Source organism: Hippocampus comes, unplaced genomic scaffold, assembly GCF_001891065.2.
Source record: "Hippocampus comes isolate QL1 unplaced genomic scaffold, H_comes_QL1_v1.1 scaffold383, whole genome shotgun sequence".
In the NCBI taxonomy this organism is placed as follows: Eukaryota; Metazoa; Chordata; class Actinopteri; order Syngnathiformes; family Syngnathidae; genus Hippocampus; species Hippocampus comes.
Window position 1 is genome coordinate 339,741 of NW_017805407.1, and position 23,659 is coordinate 363,399.

Below are 23,659 nucleotides of genomic sequence, written 5' to 3' on the forward strand. Positions count from 1 at the left end.
TTATTCGTCTATGTGTGCCCTGCGATTGGCTGGCAACTGGTTCAGGGTCCAGGAAGTTCTTGTTTCCGCATCACTTTCTGTTTTCTTCTTCCCACCGCCTGAGCGCCAATTTATTCCCGCATCACCCCGAACCATTTTTTCACTGCGGTGCTCAATAATAACAATCTAAGCTCTGGGTGGAATGATAAAAATGAATTGTTTCAATTTTGCAGAAAGTCCAACTGTCTTGTGGCGCTTGCTCCATATCTTCCGGATAAACATAAGAGCCCCACTGATCTTCTCATCTAAATCTCGGCAGGACATCAGGTAAGCACATTTCCATAAAAGGTCAAACTATTACATCAGACTGCTTCAGACGGATTGCACGCAGATCGTTGAAAAAACACACACAGGCGCCTGCCCTCATCAAAAAAATTCTGATCATTATATGCAGTCAGGTTTGGTGGATATTTGCATGATCCTACACAAGAGAACGACTCCAACTTGTCATGCATAAACACCTCGAGACATCCTGTTTGTCTCTGGACCCCCCCTCATCCTAAGTGAGTCTAAACAAGTAATTCCACGTGAAGCGCACTGGAGGAGAGTGGATCAATGCGTCCATGTGTGTGTACCGCATACACTGTATGTAGAGTATATATTCTATGTCTGAGTTGCCGTGGGCCTGTAATTGTCTAAAAACTACAGCATGTGCAAAAAAAAACTAGAAAAAAAACCCCCAAAACAAACTACAAAATACTGTGAAGGACTCCTTCAGGCTTTAACATGACAGTGCGGTGGTAACTACATTAAGTGCAGCGCCCACCTGATTTTTGTCATATTTTTCCAGAATGTTGATTCATTTGGCTAAATGGAACTTTTTTTTTTTTTCAAAATTAAGATTGTGATCTTGGTTCAGCTACAGCCCTAAAACTTTTAGCCAGCTCTATACTGCATTTATCTTTTCAATTTTGTAAATCCGATCATATTGCTGTCCAAAAATGTCATATGAGTGCCAAAGTCACATAATTCATGCAATGTTGTTTTTGCCACGATTTCTTCAAATTTGAAGAGACGTCGCGGATGTAACTACCATCATGCCGCTGTCCGACGATAAGCATTTTCTAAAACATGAAGCCAATTTTGTATAACTCACAAAATCTGAAGTGACATGTATTTCACTGCTCCAACATTTTATTCCTAAATACCTTTGGGGCACAAATAATTATTCTTTGTGAATTTCGCGACATGGACAGGATAACTGCAAATTTGAAGAGACGTCGCGGATGTAACTACCATCATGCCGCTGTCCGACGATAAGCATTTTCTAAAACATGAAGCCAATTTTGTATAACTCACAAAATCTGAAGTGACATGTATTTCACTGCTCCAACATTTTATTCCTAAATACCTTTGGGGCACAAATAATTATTCTTTGTGAATTTCGCGACATGGACAGGATAACTGAAAGAAAAGGAGCATATAAAAAGAATATTTTCTACATCCAGGAGCTCCTCTTAAAAGTATTACTAACTTTTGTTGAAATGAGGGATTATTCGGGGGACAGTAGATAGGCGTAGGAATCACCAAAATCATATCAACACTAACACCATGGATTAAAACAAAAATACTTCAGAGTCGGGCGGCACAGTGGTCGACTGGTTAACACGCTGGCCTCACGTTGCGGCGGCGCAGCATTCGATTCCAGCGCCGGCCTTCCTGTGTGGAGTTCGCATGTCTAACCGTGCCTGCGTGGGTTTTCTCCGGGTGCTCCGGTTTCCTCCCACAATCCGAAAACATGGATGGCAGGTTAATGAAACACTCTAAATTGTCCCTCGGAGTGAGTGTGAGTTCAGGGTGTCCCCCGCCTACTGCCCGAAGACAGCTCAGATAAGCTCCAGCATCCGCCGCCATCCTTGTGAGGATCAGCGGATGAGAAAATGGATGGATGGATGCGTATGGGTCCCCTGAAGTTTCTTTAACATACCTCACGTTTGATTATTTAATACCAAACAAAATACTCGTATTAATAACAAAAGTGAACTATCATTTTAGGAATAATCAGTGATGTGATATACAGCAGATCCTCACAAAAACTCAATATCAGCTGCTTTCCGTTGCATCGCTCCAATCGCTGGTCGAGCCACATCAAGCCGAGTAAGTATCAGGCATTGGCAACATTTGGACAGATGTAATCAAATACAGCCCCTAAATTGTGGCGAAGCTATTAGAAGGGAGTACAGTATTGTGCTTTTGGTGCCCTTCTATGTCTCCTTTCACAGAACACCGCTACAATGATGTCACAGTCATCGCCTCGGTCAGTATGAGTGATGTTGACAGAAAGTTAATCGAGATGATTAAAAATAAAAACACGTGGCTCCGTAAGACCGTCAACTCAGCTGCAGTCAAGCGATTTCAACAGCTGATTCTAAACAAAATGTGAGGATGAGCGCAAACGTGGACGGTTCCCTTTCTTAGAGGAATGTACAAAACACTGCGATGACATCTGCCAGTGATTACGCGCAGATGGAAAAAAATGGGGGGTACAGGTATGTTTTTGTACACTAAAACAGTTTGACATGTGCAAAAATGAGTCATTGACAACCCAGATTGCGATGTCTCCATGACGATCGTGATGTCATGCCAAATAACGAAATCACAGAGACACGGGCATGCGCTCATTAAATTTTAAAAATGGTCCCACACATACCACTAAGAGCTTCCTCTAGAGCCCCCTGGGAGCCTGTCACATCCTGACAGACAGCTTGATGTGATTTATGTTGCCCACCAGTGGAAGCTTCGCTATTGATCCACCGGCTATTGATCGGATAGTTTAAGGGGGCGACATGCACATAAACAGACTGTAATAAGTAAAACATAAATCACTCGGATTGATGGGCTCCGCTGCGTGGCCATCGCAGCTCCAGGCTGGTGCGCATGTGTGCGAGTCCAATCAATGAGGGGATAAAACCAAACACACAGATGAGAAATGAACTCACGGCTCCAGGAGAGGAATTTTCACTCCCAGATGATTTCGATCTCCAGGCACATGTGGCAAGTTAAAAATAACTTGCTCAGACAACAAGGCTTTAACCTTGGAGATCACGGGCGGAAACGTGTTTGCGCAGATGACCTTTCATCTCGTGACTTCCTGACTGGACGAAGAGCGCTCATGTTTGAGCTTTTGATGGGATTTCCTCTGTCAGAGACCAAACAGTCCAGAATGTACAGGAAATGCAGGACAAAAAAAAAGATCTGGCTGTCATCAGATTTACCTCTGTCCAAAATTGGCAGACAGGAGGGGGGGGTCACAATTCCTTTCACACCTATTTAAATCTGCGTACCACTCTGAAACTGTAAACAGCCATTCATTCAGCTTTGGAGAACTCTCCAAACCGAAACAATGGCTGGAGGGTGAAATGAGGGGAGCGACTTTATGTTTATTGTTGCAATTCCAAACAAAGACAGATATTCCAAATATAACCCTGTACAGATTTTCAGTTTAATCGAGACAAAGTAAAACCGAAATAGGAATATAATTCAAGCGTGAGGGGGATAATACGAGAATTACTGCAGGAACGCCGGGTGAGGGAGCATCAGCGGGCGAGGCCAACTTTGTCCAAAAGTGATGAGCACATCGTTTTAACTGTTGTCCTCTTTCGCTATGTGACTTCAAACTGATGTGTGTCCAAATAATCAATTGTTATTTAAAATTTAAATAATAAAAACATAAATAAACTGCAAATAAATTGACCAATTATAGAGGATTCACTGTATGAATCCATTAAATTGTAGTTAGCACGTTTCATACACAACACAGAGTACGTTACAGAAATGAAAACAAAAAATTAAAATAACAAGAAATATACAAAAAAAAACAGAACACGCCACCCATCATATGAACACAAACCCACCAATACCAAAGTGCTTGTTGAAAAAAGTTTTTAAAAAAATTAAAATGATTTTTTTAAAGTGTATTTATTAGATTTTTTTAATGACTTGAGAATCAAAAGCATTGCAATGCAATGCTTTGAGTAACAATTTAACGTTTTTACCTGTCACACAGGTCTAAAAATACGTTTATGCTGAGGGCTGTATTTTCTTGATTGGCGTAAATCCTGCATCGCGCTGCCAATGTTGATAAATTCGCAGTCAAGGACAAGCTCTGCAAATCAGCGAGAGGGAGGGCTGCGCCACTGTGGGAGTCGTCACAGCCGTCTTCAATCACAGCCAATCAAAGTGGCTCCTTTCAGTCCCTTTAAATACTGCGCACTAGTCCTGCACTAGAGACTTGACATAGGCAGAGGCACAGCCGTGCCGTGAAGTGGGCACTTGGAGACTGACCTCACACCCCCGAAAATGTGTGTGCCCCCATCTAGAGCAGTGTCGTACAGCGCAATGATTAAAAAAATATATATATAATACAGATGTTCCAAGGGTCATGCCTGATGTACACATACTAACGAATGAACTACATCTCGTTAGACCAGCGGTACCATGAATGACAAAGGCATAACGTGTTGGTGAGTGGAAAACAAATCTCTTGTCGAAAAGCCCAAATTCCTCCATTTTTCTCTAATCCCATCAGATTAGTTTTGTACGAATGCCTCCAAATTCTGGTGAGAACCGGCACCATTGGATATGTTTGACAAAATACATAATCGGTATTTTCTCTTGAAGTGAACTCCCATAAACAAGACCGCACGAACGCTAAACCTCACAAGGAAATTGGCGATTCAAGATTCTTTGTATTGTCAACGTAATAATGCTAACAATAATAGGCTCACGTTTTGTTATTATCTGCCACTTTTGTATCAGCCTCAAGCCAAAAATGGCAAAGACTGCGTTAGTATGCGAGGAGGAGTTGTTATTTTTCCCTCCCGCATTTGTTTGCGTTACTCAGATAAATTTCACCCATCTTTCAGGGACATTACAGTGGACATCTTATCATATGATCAGGTTATCATTATTGGTGCATTAATATCCTATGTATCGTTTCTTACCGTTGTATCCGTCGTTGTTGACGTCTCCCAGCGGTGCTATGGCTGTGCCGAAGCGGCCAAAAGTGTACGTGCCAGTGAGGGCGACGGGTTTATAGAAGGTAAGCGGGGCTTTCTGCAGGTACAAGTAGACCCTCCCAACTTCTTTGGGTTTGCTCTCCATTTCCCTCTCCATGTAGAGGGGTGCTCCGACCAGAACATCATCCATCCTGAATGCGCAAGTTGGATTTAAGATAAATACAATACGTACATGTGATCCATGCAAATACGATGGTCAACCTACCCATCTCCGTTCAGGTCGGTTACAGCCACTGAGTAGCCAAAATAAGAGGCCATCTGAAGGACAGAGCATTGAAGAATATACGTCATGAAGGTATGTCACATCTAGGTATCTTAATATGGGGAAAAGGATGGGGCAGGTAGGTAGGCTACATCTCAGATAAAGGTCCTACTTTCGAAAAAGCTTTTTAAATTCTATTTTTTTTCCCCAACGGCAAGGTTATTAATTGCTCATAAAAGAAAAAAACAACCTCATCCAGAATTCGTCCTGGTCATGACAAACACTGATCAGCCTCTTGTTGGGAATTTTCAAAGTTGAAAACTTTAGATGTGAAAAACAATGGCGGTAGAACATTCGAGAGCAAGGAAACACATTTGGCAACTTCAAACTTTCATCGAAATGGACACCCATCTCAATATAAAGCAGAAGAACAATGGGATTCCTCCATGCCAAAACAAGATTTGTGGGGTTTGCTTTCCCCGTGCTTGCATAGCTTTTTGCCGAGCTACGACATTTCAATAACAAGCACGTTAGGTTAAATGAAGACTAAATTATCCATAAGTGTGAATAAAAGTGTGCATTGTTGTATTGTCCACATGTGCCCGGCGACTGAATGGCAACTAGTCCAGGGAGTACCGACAGTTTTTTTTGGCTCCAATTAACCATGACATGAACAAGCTCAGCGGAAATAGGATGGCCGTATATTTATTTTAGTAAAAACAATCATGCATAATATTCTTGGGTTACATCTTTTAATTTCTAGTGCACCACTCAAGGAATCTGGAAAACTAGAGGTTAGGTCAATAACTGTGTAATCTTGATTTCTGTTGATCAACTGAATAACTTGAATTGATATATTCACCAATAATTCTCAGAAATTCACGAGAAAAGTGTTCACTTTGAATACTTCATGAGTTCTTCCAGCTCAACATCCTATGGGAAGTTCTGGGGAAATTTAACAGACGTTTTGAAGTTTATTTATACGCATCAGTTCAAAAACCACGGCGAATTTACATCGAAAACACAGAGGCGCAATTTAAAGCCAGATGACTTTGCATTTGGAAATGCGTGATGCCTTCATCATGACCGGAACGGGCTGCTGTCCCTACCTGTTCTCCCGTGAAATTCTGGATGAAGGTCAGGTTGGTGGAGTTGATCATCACAACCTAAAAAGAAGCAGAGGGACCACTCCTGATGACTCAGCACGTTTTGGCCTTTTCCGCACAGCAAACCAGACAAACAAAACAATACAAACACAAAAAGAAAAAAAAAAAAAAAGACAACGCACACCACAAAGCTTAAATGGCTTTTTTATGCCGCCCTCCCCCATGACAGTCCTTCGTGTTCCCCTTCTACCCCCATTCTCACCCCCTCCTTCCCCCAAAAGTAACCCTGCTTGTGGGGAGAGATGGAGGGGGAGGCTGAGAATTCCTTCATAAGACCTAAAATAACAACCACATGGGGACAGCCAGGGGGGCTTAACACACACACACACACACACACACACACACACACACACACACACACACACACACACACACACACACACGGGAGGATACTGCTCGACCCACTCGCAGATGTTGCAAAGACACACTAACCCGGGATTGATTTACAAACAGAAAGACAGATGAAGACACACACAAATATCAGATTCTTAACGTTAAATGCTAACTTTTCCCAACGGGATGGTTGTCTGGGACATGAAAACAACCATCCTGCATCCCCGTTTACGCTCATTATAAACCAATGTAACATTTTCTCCCAGCCCTCACACGCACAGTGTTGCAGTGTGTGTGTGTGTGTGTGTGTGTGTGTGTGTGTGTGTGTGTGTGTGTGTGTGTGTGTGTACTCTGAATGCACTGTGATTGCAGGTTAATGCGAGGGGGGTCGTGGTGGTGAAGGCGGGTTGGTGGGGTGACGCGGGGTCAGCGCCCTCCACATACGGCGGAAGCAGTGTGTCATTAGGGAGGACGGATGCAGTCAGCCCCGGGGACAAGTTCCCATAAGAGCGCACACCAGTTAAAGCGTCAGAGCGAGCAATGCGGCCGCACGAAGGGCACTCTAAGACTGGGGTTTCTTCACGGCCAGGCTCGTGCTTCTTTCCGATTTGACATGCCAGCTTTGGAAATGGCGACGATGCTTTATGTCGAAAATTGGTGAACCGCAACCATCCGCCAGAGTCCATGTATTGTCCCCCAGCCTTGACAAAAAGACAGACTCCTCATGTTGTTGTTGTCATGAGGATAGTGGTGGAGGCGGTGGAGGAGCAGGGTGCCTTGTAACACGCTGAAATGACTGTGGTCAAATCTGGAAACGGTTTCCCCATCCGTTTGTCACAGAGTCGAACCAGTGGCGTAGCACGGGTTGCAGGCGCCAGGGTGAGTCAAGTATTTGTGCCCCCTAAACCCTTTTTGCACTCCATCCATCCATGATCTGAACGGCTTTATCCTCATGAGGGTTGTGGGAGTGCTGGATTCTATCCCAGCCGACTTTGGCCAATAGGGGGGGTATACCCTGAGCTGGTTGCAGGCCAATTGTGGGCCAAACATAAACGAACAACAATTCGAACTCACAGTTACACCTTTAGACAATTTAGAGTGTTCCATTAATCTGCCATGCATGTTTTTGGAATGTGGGAAGAAACCAGAGTACCTGGTGAAAAGCCACACAGGCACGGGGAGAACATGCAAACTCCACGCAGGAAAACCGGGGCCTGGAGTCGAACCGTGAGCTCTGGACAAGTTTTACACTCCTCTGTTATATTGATATTGTAGTCTGTTGAGGGTGTATTTTTCCCAATGTGCACATTATAATGACTAGATCTTGTAAATGTCAATATTATAGAAAATATCATTTCTTGTAATTACTGCATTTTTTTCCAGATTGTACTCCACAATTCTCACACACCCTCTATTAATTTCGATCAATTTGCAACACTGAGAATTTAGTCGTGGTCCATACAATAATACTATATTGAATAGATGACACTAATTTGTTATAATTTCATTCAAAATAATATACTGTAGTCATCTCATGCACTAAAGCTCACAGCACTGAGATGATTACAAAAAAAATGTTTTTAGCACTTCATGTCTGTGGAGCGCATTGCAGCGAGACTCCCCCGCGCTACCTCCCTGAGGGGGTTTGCACATGAGTTCAAGGGTCATTTAAAGGCACTGAGGCCACTTTGATCGTAAAGGTTCTCAAATTATTGTATGATTTCCTCCCAAATCCTGGCAAAAACACACCAACCTCAAGTACATTTTGCATTCCTGTGTCCATACTCACGTATCCAAAGTTTTGTGCTCCTCTTGGTACTCCGGCGAGGAGCTCTGAAAAAATTCCAAAACGGGGCCTGAATTAGCACACATTTGGGAAAGACTTACAATCAAAGACGGGGCTTGACAGGGGTTTGTCAAATGATTTCAACTCTAAACAGTGCACCGACTGTGAGAAAAGAGGAGTTGACAATACGTTGAATGATCGGCTGTAGTCCTAGTGACTGACGACTGCGCCGCAATTACCAGCTCGGGGAGATCACAGACAGCTTTCCTGTCGTCCTGCTCTTCCCTATAACCACAAGGCCATAAACTTCCCAGCCCCGTTAGAACTTTGTTACGATCAATTCGTCGTCGTGAAAAAGACTCACAAGACCACAGTGAGCTTCTCACCAAAGCACTTGCATCGAAATGTAACTTTTAAAACTGTTTAACATATGTTGTGCTGGAGGGCCTTTGAGTGGGGAATTGGGGGTTCATAAAAGCCAGCTCATTCAGTAAAAAAAAAAAAAAAAAAAAAAAAAAAATCCCACTAAATGGTGATTAGCAAAGAGGCGCCAATAGATAGGACGTATAAAATGGAGGCAATGACATTGGTGGAAATGTCCAAAAAGGAAGCACTAAAAAACACAACTTTTTGTCAACGATCCAACTTTCTTTTGGTCTTTAATGACGGTCCCTGGGTGTAATACTGAATGAGAGATGCAATTTTGTCAATGTTAAATCGATAATGAGCTTCTGGAGCGATCCCATGTCTCCACGGAAAAATAAGATGACATTTAATACTATGCAGATGCACTGTGCGTGCTTATATCACAAGGTAAGATTGCACACTTTAAATCATCGGGGTGCTGCTGTTTTGGTCAGCAATTGAGTATGTAACAGAGGTTAAATTGGTGGATCGGTTTACTATCCAATGCCCGCATGTAGCATCTATATACACTGAGATCATTTCATTTACTTTTGAGAGGTATTTATTTCATGGAGATGTTTCCCTCAAGTGTCATTATTTTTTTTCTACCAAAATTTTCATTTTTTAAGAAACCCAGATGATACGCCCATTTTCCTTTCGGATGAAATCCTACTAAATCCATCCAACATAGGCTCATTAGTCATTTTGTTCAAGTCCAGAAGAAACACGAAACCTGCAGAGGTCTGCGGAGTCTGACGCTAATCATTCTAATCAGTCAAAGTGGAACTCAGGAAATCCCGTTATCAGTAATTCCCAAAGACGTGTCCCCCTCGGGGGGTCGCGACCCAGACATTCAGAGACAGTTCTCATTATTGCCTGGAAGTTCAGAGCTGCACGTTGTCACCCAGCTGTGCGCTCGCTCCCTTTGGGTCACCCGATCACACGCCACAGTGATGTTAGCGTCTCAAGTGCCAAAGAGACAAGTTGTAGTTGTTGATGCTGCATGTGTTCTTGGTTTCTCACCTTGTTCCGAATCACCGGTGAACTCCCCCACTGCTACAGAGTAACCTAGGAGGAAAGATCATTTGCTCATTAAGACACGTCTACTACATTCGGGAAACATTTAAAAACGACATTGTGAAATCGAACAGAAAACAATGGTGCCGGTAGCTGGCGACGTCATTTTTGAGAAACAAAGAAACACGTTTAAAAGCATATTGTCAATACGCTTTGTCTGCATACATTTTAGTTAAAAATATTGATAGGTGTAAGTGATGTGTCTTCATCGGTGGCACTAGTAGCGTAGTAAATGTCCTTAGTGGAGAACTGCTATAAATGTAACTCACACAGTGGTCCGCCATCGCAATGCAAAATGAGTTTAGTTGGACTGGCACCCCTGCCTTGGTCTTAAAAACGGGCACATCTTCATTGTTTGTAAATTTGGTATAAGGTTCCTGCAAATTTGGTCATAAAAAGTAGACAACATTTTCGACGACCTAGAATCATTCCTAGCTCTGTGCACAGGTGGCGTAATGCAGTTTTGGTGTATTTGGTGGAGGCTCAGGCAGACAGTTTCAGAACTCTGTGGGGCATGTATGGTCGATGAAGTCTGAAACCTTGAGGAAGAAAGAGGACAATCAAAATACATGAAGCTCGCAACTCAAGGTGCTTGGACGAGGTGGAATCTCCTCAAAAGAACAACTGTTGCACGTCGTTTTCTGCTCCGAACAGCATATGAGACCTTGATGGAGGACCCACTGTGAAGGTTTGTTTTGTGGCTGAAAAGGGACAATGGAGCACATGCTTTTAGGATGGAAGATCGTACTGACATAGCGGAGATTTAGGTAGCACTATGGCAAGCTGTTAGCGATACTCACAGACATGCTGGAGCAAGAAATGAGGAAAAAGAAACCCAGCCAAAGCAAGGCCACTGCTAAACACCATTGCCTTGGTGAAAGCGGGCTAAAGCCATGGTGTCCACCTCCTGCAGCCCAAGGGATGAGAAATGGAGGAAGACCTCAGAAGGAAACTACACTTCCCATCGTCGGGACTGTCCTCAACCCTATGAGCAGACATCATCATGTAGTCCGCAGAGGGAAATAAAATAATCCCGAGAGGAGGTTGGGAAGAAGCTGCAGAGAAGAAAAAAAAGGCTAAATTCCACAAAAGATTACTGGGACAAGGGGTGGAAAATGTGGTTGATGGTCGTCAGAATTTGAGGATTCCCAGCTCAATCTGGATGAAATCCAGTGACAAAGGTTGGATGGAGAGGCCACTTGAGGAAAGCAAATGTTCGGAGGCGGAGAGAAAAATCAGACAAAGCCCCGTGTTGGCTTTGACACAAGAGAGAGCACATAAGATGGCAGCCTGAAGGACAAGGAGCTGCGACCTGGACAGTCACCGCTGACTTGCCAAGCGGAGGCTCGAAACGCACGGTGAAGGTTGGGGGCCACCTGACAAACTCTTGGACAGGTCAAGGCTTGATATATTGACGTCGTACGTGCGTTATACAACTGATAATATCCTTCTAATTCTTTGGAAATTATACTTCTAGTGGGTTTTATTCACTATCCCACCAGATGAGATGATAGCCACAGTCCATAACTATAACCAATCATCATAAATTGATCCCGCGGGGGAAAGACACACTGTCTTGTCAACAGTTTTTCTTTTTTTTTGGCGAAGAGCATTATGGAGCATTATTGTCCCAACCATTATTGGGCCAAGGCAGAGCTTTTGCAATAGAATCATCTCATGGCGCACTATTAAACCAAGATGTCAAAAAAGGACTTTCACTTTAGATCTATTGCTTGTATGGTTCTAAAATCACTATTATCAATGCTAACCATTGGCATGTTCATGGTGTAACCCATTTTATGTGAGAATTAAGCAAGCGGGCCATTAAGGGAACATTAGTGGTTGATTAAAATACAGAAGATGTGATTTTCTTTTTGGGTGATTAGTGTACTAGACAAAATGCCAAACTGCTGCTACTTAGGAAGTGAGTTGAGTTAAGCTAACAGCCGCCATACAGCGTTAGCAAGTCAGACAAAAAAAATGACTGGGTGACGACTAAACTGAAAAACTTATGATTAAGGTCACTCCTATGTCATGAATGGTGACAGTTGGCAAAGATAAATGAACAAAGACACATTTTTCCTGAACAAATAATAATTATGAAATGGATAATATCGCGCAGCTCTAATGTGCCACGGCACAGGGGTCAGGAATCGCTTCTTAAGGGTCGATTTTGAGTTTGTGCATTACCGAGGTAACTGTCATCGTGTGTGTCTTCAGCGGCGGTGGTGTGTTTCTCTCCGGGAACTCGTCTCAGCACAGCTTTCAAAGAGTAGCCATTCAGTATCTCCGCTACGCCTGCTGTCATCACCTGCCCTGCACACACACAGAAAGATGTACGTCGTACAAGATTCTGCACATGGAATAATAAAACAAGCAGGGTGAGAATGTCGCATCTAGTTAGCACCGCGTACGTCGAGCTATCGCGACACGTCGGCGTCACCCCCGAGGGAAGGTAAAACCCATCATTAGTCGAGTCCAAAAACAGGAAACATATTCCTTATGTTCCTTAAACTTTCAAGAAAACATCTGTCTGTTTTTCACCGCAAGGGTTTATGATTTACGCTCGCAGAGATACAAACAACACCTTTGCTCTGCCATTGAGCAGCAGGTTAAACAAACAAAGCATTTTATCTACGGCTGTACTCAACCTTCCATAAATCCTCTTTATTGTGCACGTGTGCGCGCGTTTGGACTCAGGCAGAGGAAATGGCGCGCTCTTAACCCTCCTGTCAGCTCAACATTGCTTACTTGGACTGACTTTTATCTCCCAAAATAACACATCAACACATTAAACTCACCGTTAAATTTGGCACATTATTTTGTCATGGAGCACCTCTTACGCCAACTGACAAACTGACCATACACTCATTGGCCACCACATTAGGCACAATTTCTGAACTGCACAGTATCAGACTGACATGTGCTTATAATACATCGGTCTCAGGATGATACAGTGAATTTTTTCCCCACTAGAAACTACAGCCGAAATAATAAACAAATTGTTAAATGAATGCCTCCCCAGTGGTGTCAATCAAAACGGAGTGTTAGTATTTTCAACAGAATTTTTGAAACAGGCCTTGTATTGGATATCATGGGAGTGTACCTAAAGAAGTGTCCGGGGAGTATACATGGCTCCACTGCTGATGGTGATTGTTTCATATAATAGTCTATAAACCCCGGGCAAAGTGCTTTTATAAACATTAAGAGGAAGTATTTTAACTGGAGGCAGCCGGCCTTGCCGAGACGAGGGCACGGAGAGGGAGAAGTCCATTAGTGTAGTCTGTGGTGGCTTTTATATGCTAAGTAACAACGGCACCACTAACAAACAACAAGCCCGAATCACACACGTATGGTATCATGGTTTCTAGACAGCTTTTCCTGCCCTTTTTCTTAAATCTGTCCCAAAGTTGTTCAGGTGTATAGTTCTGGATGTGTTAACCAGTTAGTAGGATGTTGCAAAAATTGCAAAATCTGCAAAAGTTGAATCGAAGCTACTGGACTTTTCTTGGTTGTTGTAAACAAATGCCATGATGCAAAACTAAACGGATTTCTAAGATGTGTATGACTGAAAACCTACTTACTTACTAATTCATTTCCAGAAAAAAATTCATTCTCATTTCTTGTGATTCCCCACCCCTCCTCCATACACTGCAAACCAGCCTGTCAAATGTGGAGCAAAAAATTTTGTTTCAATTATTTATTTCCTCTTTTTTTGACATTTAAGTCTTGAAGGAACATTCCCACTGCCCAGGAATGCAAGTGTACGACATCGCATATTGTTTTTTTTTCCCGAGGAATTTATTTTTCTTCTCGCGAGCCAGGATAGAAAAATTCCCCATAATCATAACAGAAACAAACATTTTATGACCCCCGTCATTATCAACAAACTAAGGGACAAACAAACTCTGCGTACTATGATTATTATTATTATTTTTTTTTTGCTTTTGCAACACTCATTTTTTTTTCTTTTTCTCTCCATTTGAGTCACGGGGCAAATATTCCTCCTGCCCCGGCATACAACGCATCCACACACATCGTCTTGTCATCCTATGTAAGAAGGTAGCCAGCTAACTAAAGAGATAGATCGACAATCGAATCGATCAATCAATTGATTCGATCGACAATGGAATCATTCCCCTTGTGCCAATATGTTCAACCTTGACACTGTAGTCAAGCTTGCCTTTGTTCCACTTTGAAGAAATGATACGCCACCCGATGACACCAAGAGGAAATAAGAAATGAATGTGCATTTGCGGAATAGTGTTTTCCCTAATTTAGAATAAAGGAAGAGGAAAGGGGCCGACCCTGGAGAGCGCACCTGGAATAATGGGAGTACTGGCCCACTCGTACGGGTGATCTCCCCTTCTATGGCCTTTCGGCATTCTGCTCGGACTCCACATCCTGAAAGCAATCCATCGAGCAGGAAATGCATCTGCGCTGTCTAAATCCTTAACCCCGGCCCTCACCTCGCATCCCTCTCGCAGCCTTCTGCAACACGTTACTGTCATCTCCTTAATGACCCGCTATCAGCCCCCCACCCCCACCCCCTTGCCACCACCACCTTTCCTTCTCAGAGCCTCCTCCTCCTATGAGCTTTATCATGGAGCAGAGGGGCCGGCCCTCCACGCTCCATTACCCCCCCAAAATCAGCTCATTATGGAGCCCAAACACTCACTTCCTGTCACACTGTTACAGATGTGAAGTCGAAGGAGTAAAGGGAAAGGGGGAAAAAAATAATGAAGTAAAAGTCAGAATCTCCGTCATCTCGTGATGACACTGCTGATCTGGCAAGTGCGCCACTGTGTGTGTGTGTGTGGGGGGGGGGGCGGTAATGGCTGTTAAGTTCAACACCTTAATTCGTATGAATACCATTCTGTCTATATGCAGGAGAGCTCCTAAAAATCACGGTTGATTGCAGGGTTGCTGGTCCAGCTCTTATTTTTTTCCTGTGGAAAACAACCTGCTCATGGGTCAAACTTTTGCCACAGTATTTACTGTACTTGTTGAAGTCGTCTGTGACCACTGCCATAGTGGCGCAGTCCTCCCTCTTGCAGATCCGCTGGCTTGCACTCGGCTTGCGAAGGTACCAACAGGCGGTCTAAACCGCCTATGGGCAGAGTTACGCCGCACAGGGTTTTGACCAGTCATGAAAATGGAGTCCTTTGTCTGTAGGTGTGAATATGTGTGGGAATGCTTTGTTTTTGTGCCTTGCGATGGGATCGGCTCCAGCTCACCCGTGACACTGATGAGGATTGGCAGTATAGAAAGTGGATGAATGGATAATTCATGGATTCGAGTTCAAGCACATTTCAGGCCCTCATTAAATGTCTCTGTTGACATTCCAGTCACCTTTTGGGAACTTTATGGATGGATGTTTGGTTGAATTCAAACTCATTTGACTTCAAAGATTCCACTCCATCACTTTAGCGTATGCATAGTGTGTTACTGCATTTACCTTGCCAGTAAAAGCTTCCAGGGCCTCCTACCACCAGCCTTCCTTCCTGGAATAAATACAATTAACTTGTGGTCAGTCACGTGACAGGAACTTGCGAGTGCATGTGACTATTTGCGTGGCAACAAATGTGGTCCTGAGTGCATATATTTGCGCATACCCTGCTGTCATACATGGCGACAACTTTTGCAGAGTGAGAGCTTCCTGTACAGGAGGGCTACGTTGGATCGTGAGATGGAGGTTAAAGGTCCCGCTGACTTTACAGTGAAAGACCGCATATGTGTTTATTTAGACTATTGTGTTTGGAGGCGCATTTGGGACGAGCGGCTCCCCAGCAGATAAACAAGCTCCCAACTTTCACTATAAATCTCAAAAGGGAGGTGGTGTCCGCTTGAAACTTTAAGAAGGGGTGCGTTGCGATGCGTTCAGGGAGTCTTTGCCGGTGATGTGCATGTGTTGCATTCATTCATACCTTCGTGAAATCCACACTGAAGCCCGCCTGGCAGAACCCTTGCCCCTCTGGGTCCGGGTCATCTGCAAACCACACACACACACACACACACACACACACACACACACACACACACACACACACACACACACACACACACACACACACACACACACAATAGAGCATGAAGAGGCAGCATGTCATTTGTTTTAATCAGTGGAAGGGTTTGTTTTCTGGAGCCAAATGCTCATCTGACACCGGAGAGAATATTATATCAGATGAAACAGTTTAATCAATAATAAAAAAAAAGAAAAGAAAAACAATACGCTTGAAGGCGTGTTTTTATTAAAATAATATCGCCCAACTGCGCATGAAAATCAGAAGGACGGATTGTTCCCCATGTTGGAGGCACCCTGAGGTGAAGCTTGATGATGTGTAACAACGCAACGTATAAACATAACGTGATTTATGGGATGTAGGGAGGGTGCACGTTGGAGCGTTAGCGGAGGCGAAGAAATTGGACATATAAGAGGAAACTATAGCGCAGCTTTATGTCTCCCTGGGGGACGACATGGTTCACTGTGTTAAGTGGGGCTTTGTTTGCACTGGCGCATAGGCGCACACGACATCATGCATATCTGTGTGATGGCTGGAGGGTGCGCGTAAACGTAGGAGCGCGAATAGTCACGGATTTGTTTGCGGAGAGGCCGACAATAAAGGCCACATTTGATCTTTTGTTGATGATGTGCCTTTGTCCTTATCATGCTCATATCACCCTGCAGGGAGGGGTATGTGCAGCAGGAGCCTGGTTTTGAGGGCGGAAGGGTTAGGGTGCAAGGCAGGAAAATCCCTACAAGCCCATTAAGTTGACAGAAAAAAGACACAGATATACTATCAGCGGGGGAAAGACTTGAAAGTGAGACGTGAAGTAGCAGCTCCAGTGAGCTAGGCTGCAACCGGGAGGTTACATCGTGAGAAAGTAAGATCACGCGATTGTGTGGTTGTAGTTTGCGGTCCCGGTGTCCTAATAACAGCTATTTCTAATCATCAAAATGAAAAAGATGAGGCAGTGCAGTTGTACTGGAAAGCAAACTAACACAAAATAAATTAATGACTCAGATTGTAGCTTGTCTAAGTACCTACAGTATGTTTGTACAGAATCTCTTGCATGGAAAACAATTCGGATGGGATGACAATAGATTTTTGATGTTTTCATTTTGATGAACTACTGTATTTCAGGATGGTGGTATTCTTAGTGTTTTTAGGCAGTTTTGTTATTTGCAAAAGACTGACTTCGAACAACCAATTGAAAAATGGATACCTCTGCGACAACCAAAGTTAATTGAAACTTCATGGCGACCATAGCTGGAGGGTAGCCGAACTGACTATTGGTTCAATAGTTCTGAATAGCCCACTTAAGTAACATTAGATTTATTGTAGCTGGTTAGAAGGTCAAGTTTGACGATGCATTATAAAATGTATTATTAAATTAATGCCTCGCAAAATTATTTATCTCAAGGCAATTTGTATCGATCTTTGCATGTGTACCTTATGTTGTGGCCATTGAGTCCATGAACTACATTTGGATTCATATGGACAGCTGCGAAGGTCGAACAAAAAAAAAAAAAGGAAAAAAAAAGAAGGATAGGCGAGGTGAATAGGAAGCGGAGGAGGAATCGTAAAGTGACTCACTGGTCCGACATGGCGAGTATTCTGCGTAGGCACTGAAGTTCTGGACGGCCACGTAACAGGTACCCACGGGATCCATTTCCCCGCTCAGCTTCACCGTACGCCAGTGGTAGAGAGGAGCGCACGCCTGCACAACACATCATAAGTTTACTTTCTGAAAAACAACCTCAAAAGCAGGTAGAGGAGCAGAAAAAAAACAATTGAGAATATTTTCTACTGAGTTTTAATACAGATATTTTCAGACAAATGATAAATAATAAAGACAAAAATATATTTGAAAAAATGGTGAATAAAAAATGCAATGGTGTGGTCATACAATGTCTAAAATGTACCTTTTCATTACAGAAAAAAACATTTGTTTCTAAATACTTTTTTCCTCACTTTTTTTGAAAGTGCACTCAAATGTTACGCCAGTTTTCTTTCTTTGGGTATTTTCATAGATGAGTGCAGTTAGAAATGGGTCTTTGCGCTGTTGTGGGAGTGAACAGAGCTGACTTGATTCCCAGCCAATCAAAGCGGCACCTTGCATTGCCTTTAAATTCAGCACAGGTGAGAGGCGTGATCTACATGGCGCAAGCATAATGGACTCGCTCGCTGGAGCCCGTGCAGCAAATCGGCTCGCGCAAACTACGTTCATAAGGAACTGCAAGAAGATTCAGACGGTTCGATTCACGCCTTTATGAATAAAAAAACAATGACATCCATGACACATATCAGAAGAGTGCAGAATACGTCTGCCTGGACCTGGACCAAATCCACCAAAATCGTGTCACAACACATGCGCCACAACTTAGACCTGGTTTCACCCGGTCTAAATTCTAGTCTACTTTTTTATCACCAAATTGTGAGGTGCGGCGGGGGCGTGTCATAGAAAATGCCCAGTGAGACGTAACGTGGTCTGCCAAATTCCTAAACATGGTAAACTAGACATGCCCTGGCATGAAAATGAAGATGCGCCAGTTTTTACACTGAGCGCCCATGCACCTGTCTGCGGAAATAGAGAGAAGGATGTCATTCTCACAGAAAAAAAACTTCTCCTGTCGACTGAACATTTAAAGTCACAGAAGAAAGTAAGATCTTTGTTTAATCGGCAAAAGTCCAGCCTATTATTATTTTGAAAAGGCCTAATATGAGCCCAATATCATCGGCCTAAGTAATACACATAAATATTTTAATATACCACAACTAAAATATGTATTGTTTTTACTCCACCAGAAGTGGTTTATTATTGAATTCCAATGCACTGCACATTTTTTTTCTACTTTTAACCCCCGCCAGTAATTGTATAGTCATATATTTCATTATTATTATCACATTATAAACTGATACTCATATTACAGGACATGGATCTTGATTCCTTTTTACTGCAGCAGAGCTCTGACATCTATTATGTTCCTCGTTGCACAACGTTTGCCATTGTCTGGTGTGCCACTCAACCTGGTTTTTCTGCAACAATGACGATCAACATTCTATTCCAATTTTCCAAGGACAACTTACCACCACTTTGCCTTTGTGTGTCCTGACAGATGCTCCAAACCACTGATGGGATTTAAACTCCAAAGGTTCTCTGCTGCCATTTACCTTTATCATGCGGTTATCTAAAGAGAAGAATGAGCAAAAAAAAAAAAAGAGCAGAAATGTAGCAAAATCATTAGCGATGCCAGCAAAATGAACTTTGGCACTGACTCCATTTTTGGAGTCTTCGAGGATGAAAAGCATTTGTCCTGGATAAAACAAAGTCTTAAACAGACCAATAAATAAACACCAAAACAAAATTTGCTTCACAGAAACAGACGTTTTTCCGGATGCTAGTGTTCGTTTTTTTTTTAAGCTAGCTAATGCTGGTCTCATTAAATATAACAACACCTGGGAGACACAACATTACAACCATCTCCCTGCTGACTTCACTAAATTGTGTTAGGATGAGTGTAACGGTGTGTGCGTGTGTTTCTTTGTGGATATTTTCCAACATTATTGCAGCTGGGTTTCTAACCCAGCCGCTGGGGGTACATTGTTCCCCGGTGCCGGTCCCAAGCCCGGAAAAATGGGGAGGGTTGCGTCAGGAAGGGCATCCGGCGTAAAACTTTTGCCAGGACGGACATGCGAGTTGATAGGGCGGTTTGCAGGGACGGATGGGAATTAATGACTCGCTGTGGCGACCCCTGAAAAGGGACGTGCCGAAAGGAGAAGAAGAAGAAGAAGAATTGCAGCTGGGTTTCTTTCGGAATGTATACCCCCCCCCTCATTCGTTGTTAAACACCTTCCTTTAACACATGTTCACTCAAACTCGCACTTTGCATGTGCACATGCTGTGCGGACCGCTTCACAACAATGACTGACCGCGGTGAACATGCTCCATCCATCATCCAGTGACCTACTGATTGATTTTCCCTCAGATATCAACATAACGTTCTCATTTGTCACAGATTTTTTTTTTCTCCACGCTTCCAGGCTTAAATGAGACATTGATGCTATGTTGCGAATAGTCTGTCTCTGAATGTTTTGAAATGCCGTTCCAATACTAGTGTCGCGCTGAACGCATGGATGCTTGCCCAAAGCAATGGAGCCATCGCCGAGGTCCGATCCCAAAGCAGATGTCATGTTGGTCCTCTTTAGACCAGAAACCAGTTAGGACTGAATCAACAGCACCTCTTGTTGCCGAAGTCCTTTTCACAGAATTGTTAAGGATTTAGACATCCATTAAGTGCCCTTGGCTGGTGAGTACTCCAGGATGCACCCTGCCCCCTTTATACCCCAAACAATATATTTGGGGTACTGTATTTTAAAACACAATCCACAACAATTGAAAAGATTGCCTCCAATCCCAGTTTTAAAATCCATTCCTCCATCCATCCATCCATCCATCATTACGCGCATCAGAGTTGCCAAGAAGCGAAGAATAGAGTAATGCTTGAATTTGGGAGACCTGACCTCTGTCATGTTCTGTCCATTTTGTTTTGATTTTCAGCTGAGCGGTGGGCGTTTCCCGTCAGCTGCGCACCATTCTTGCATCGCAATCAAGCCACTATTTAAGGCCTCTCCTGCCGACAACTGTCAGATAATTCACCTTGCTCAAGCCATTGTTCAGATGCAATTTTCTAGAGGTTCCTGATCTTGCTCCGTTTTTTCGCGTTCCTTGTTTTTTGCTCTGCGCATTCTGGTGAGTAGTCATTTTGGTTTTGGGAAGTTATTCTCGGTTTGTATTTGTCATGAATTGTTTTTTTTTGCCCTTTACAGACAAGCTAATTTCATTTTTCCTCACTTTTGCAAGCCAGCGCCTTTTGTTTCTCTCATTTTATCCTGGTCTGTTTACCAGCGTCTTTATTTGTACTTTGTCAGCTTCACGCGTGTACATATTATCTGGGGCGGCCCAGTGATCCAGTGGTTAGCGCGTCAACCTCACAGTGCAGAGGTGCAGGGTTTGATTCCGGCTCCGGCCTCCCTGTGTGGAGTTTGCATGTTCTCCCCGTGCCTGCGTGGGTTTTCTCGGGGTACTCCGGTTTCCTCCCACATTCCAAAAACATGCCTGGCAGGCTGATTGAACACTCAATTCTTATGTCCATACAGTATATCTGTCCCACTACTCAGTTTCAGTCCTCCATCCGTCACGATGCTGACATGACACAACAAGTCTGCCTTTTGTCACTGCTCCCGCACAAACACGCACGCAGGTACGTACGCTTAACCAGGCGCATGTGAAATTGACGCGTGGATAATAACCAGCAAGACACACACAGATGTTTGCCACACTCGCCCTGGTTATTGTGTACATGTGTGCTTCTTCCCTTGTCTGGTTTGTACCTGTAATAAGGGGTCTGCTGTAACTCGAGAAAAATCCGCCATGGCCTCGATCATCAATCACAGAGTTGTGCACAAAGAGATGCATACGCTGGTGTTTACATTACTGCACACGTCCAAGCACACACTTGCTGCCTCTTGTGCTTTCAGAACATGGAATTAAGCCAGCAACACTTAACTCTAAACGCTAAACTTTTTGTGAAGAATTACCCAGAATTAGCGGAATAAAACCATCCCTTATCCATGCATCGATAAAATGCAATCAGGGAATTTCCATGAACCATGTGACCACTCATTTGCTCTCTAATGCTATTGCCTGTGCACGGTTTTGTGCAGAAGGTAGGAATAATAATTACGCCATCCATTATTATGAATAGTGTTGATGTTGGAAAATTCCCTCAAACCTCAGAACGCTGAAGCAGACGTGCCAACCATGACAGCGTCCTGCCCTGGTGTCAGGCAGGACAAAAAAAACAGCAGTAGTGATTCAGTGTCAACTAGTTTGCTGTCTAAACTCCGACATGCTCTGAAAACGAGAGGGACGGCGAAGCTTAGCAATATAGTGCTCAATAGAACTCTAGTATGGAAGCAAGAGTTCGGAGCATTCTCGCATACTTTGAATAATAATATGCACATATTTTGAATGAATTGATTGTTAATCTCAATCAATGAATTAATACAATAAGCATGAAAGTCAAATTCACATCCATAGTGCACGGTTGACCTCTACGAATGTCTTAAAGGGGAAGTCAAGTAAAAAAAAATTCTTTACGATAATATGTTCCGTGCTCCCCACTAGTCCAACCACGGTATTCTGTGGGAATCGAGCAGCAAAATCCCCCCGTTTTTACCCATCTCGGGAGGCGGCCATTTTGCCACTTGCTGTCGAGCGAAAAATGACATCCCCAGTTGCTCAGTGTTCAACAACAAAGCAAATGATGGCCTCCAACAGCGACACATATACCGTGTGTACCGTATGTAACGCGGGCTTTTGTTTCCATGTGCGCGGTCGTAGCTTTTCGTTACAAAGACTTCAAATGTGATGCTGCTCAGATGCTGATTTAAAGCCATTTCCTCCAAGCCAAGTAGGCATGAAAAAGTCATTTTTGCCCTCTCATTTTGGGGATGTTGAGTCATCTCAAAGAGAGAAAGAGAGAGGGGGCGGATTGATGGAGAAGGGGAGACAAGAGGAGGGCAAAGGAGACAGGGATACATTTTCAAGATGTAATGAAAAGCAGACCTCACCCAGTCCCCCTTCTTCTTTCTTCCGTAAGGGAACTAAATTCCCATGTGCATACAAAGCACCCCCCCCCCCCCCCCCCCCCCCCCCCCCCCCCCCCCCCCCCCCCCACACACACACACCCTCCCCTGCACTCCCCGCCTTTCTGCTGTTCTCACTTGTTCTGGAGTTTAACCTCCATCCACCGCACACAACATTAGAGATGGAGCAGAGGCTGATTGGATACTAAGCATATCAAACTATTCGGTCTTGCACCAGCAAACCTGCCAGCCGTCTTTTTGATAAAAGCCATATGTCTTATCGCTCTTGTTTTTTCCACGCAAACAACAACGCGCCGGCTCACATACAATTAACTCGTTGGTTCCAAATGAAACAAGTGAGGTCACTTTTTGCTTTAAAAGAGACATATGTGTACAATCTCCTTTCCGCGTACGATTCATTGAATGAAATATATTGAGACAGCTCTCACTTCAGAACAAAATAAAGGAGGGAACTCACTGGCATTGTCAAAGGGTATTTGTCTGCAGCTGTCAGGCAGGCCCGGCCAAGGGCAGTAGTAGACGGACCCGGCCTCCACAATGCCAGGTTGGGAGGTGTTGGCCTTGGGAGCACCTACCAACACGCTGAACCTGGGACACAAATGCATCTTTCAAGAAATGCAGGGTAAGAAAAGGCAATGCATGGGCCAAAAGATTTGTTTCCGTGAAAACAGAAGACATGACTCATGCATCTGTCACATTACAGTCTGCTACAGCATATTTGGAGATAATTGTTTGTTATGTATTAGAGGTGCATTGATTAACTAATAAATAATCTCATTAATTGATAAGTATTTTTGATCATCAATGGGTTGGTTAGAGACCTAAAACTGTCCACATCCTGAGAATTTTAGTCTCTTCACAGTAAATATTCTCAATTTCTTTAGTCCTCTATGAAAGCAGACAGATTATCATTGTATTGAATCCAAATAATATATATATATATATATATATATATATAT

General features: G+C 43.4%; 1 protein-coding gene across 1 annotated transcript in view; it reads right to left on the minus strand.

The window, feature by feature from the left end:
* The window catches only part of itga8 (integrin, alpha 8), a 46,805-nt gene that overhangs the window by 21,740 nt on the left and 1,406 nt on the right, over window positions 1-23,659 (minus strand). The window contains exons 2-12 of the mRNA XM_019873603.1: window positions 23,158-23,288; window positions 19,119-19,219; window positions 17,625-17,748; window positions 15,954-16,015; window positions 15,485-15,530; window positions 12,217-12,342; window positions 9,973-10,017; window positions 8,548-8,591; window positions 6,369-6,425; window positions 5,263-5,315; window positions 4,960-5,188 (exon numbers count right to left, since the gene is read on the minus strand). Coding sequence (XP_019729162.1) covers window positions 4,960-5,188; window positions 5,263-5,315; window positions 6,369-6,425; window positions 8,548-8,591; window positions 9,973-10,017; window positions 12,217-12,342; window positions 15,485-15,530; window positions 15,954-16,015; window positions 17,625-17,748; window positions 19,119-19,219; window positions 23,158-23,288 — 1,018 coding nt within the window. The remainder of the gene's footprint in view (window positions 1-4,959; window positions 5,189-5,262; window positions 5,316-6,368; window positions 6,426-8,547; window positions 8,592-9,972; window positions 10,018-12,216; window positions 12,343-15,484; window positions 15,531-15,953; window positions 16,016-17,624; window positions 17,749-19,118; window positions 19,220-23,157; window positions 23,289-23,659) is intronic.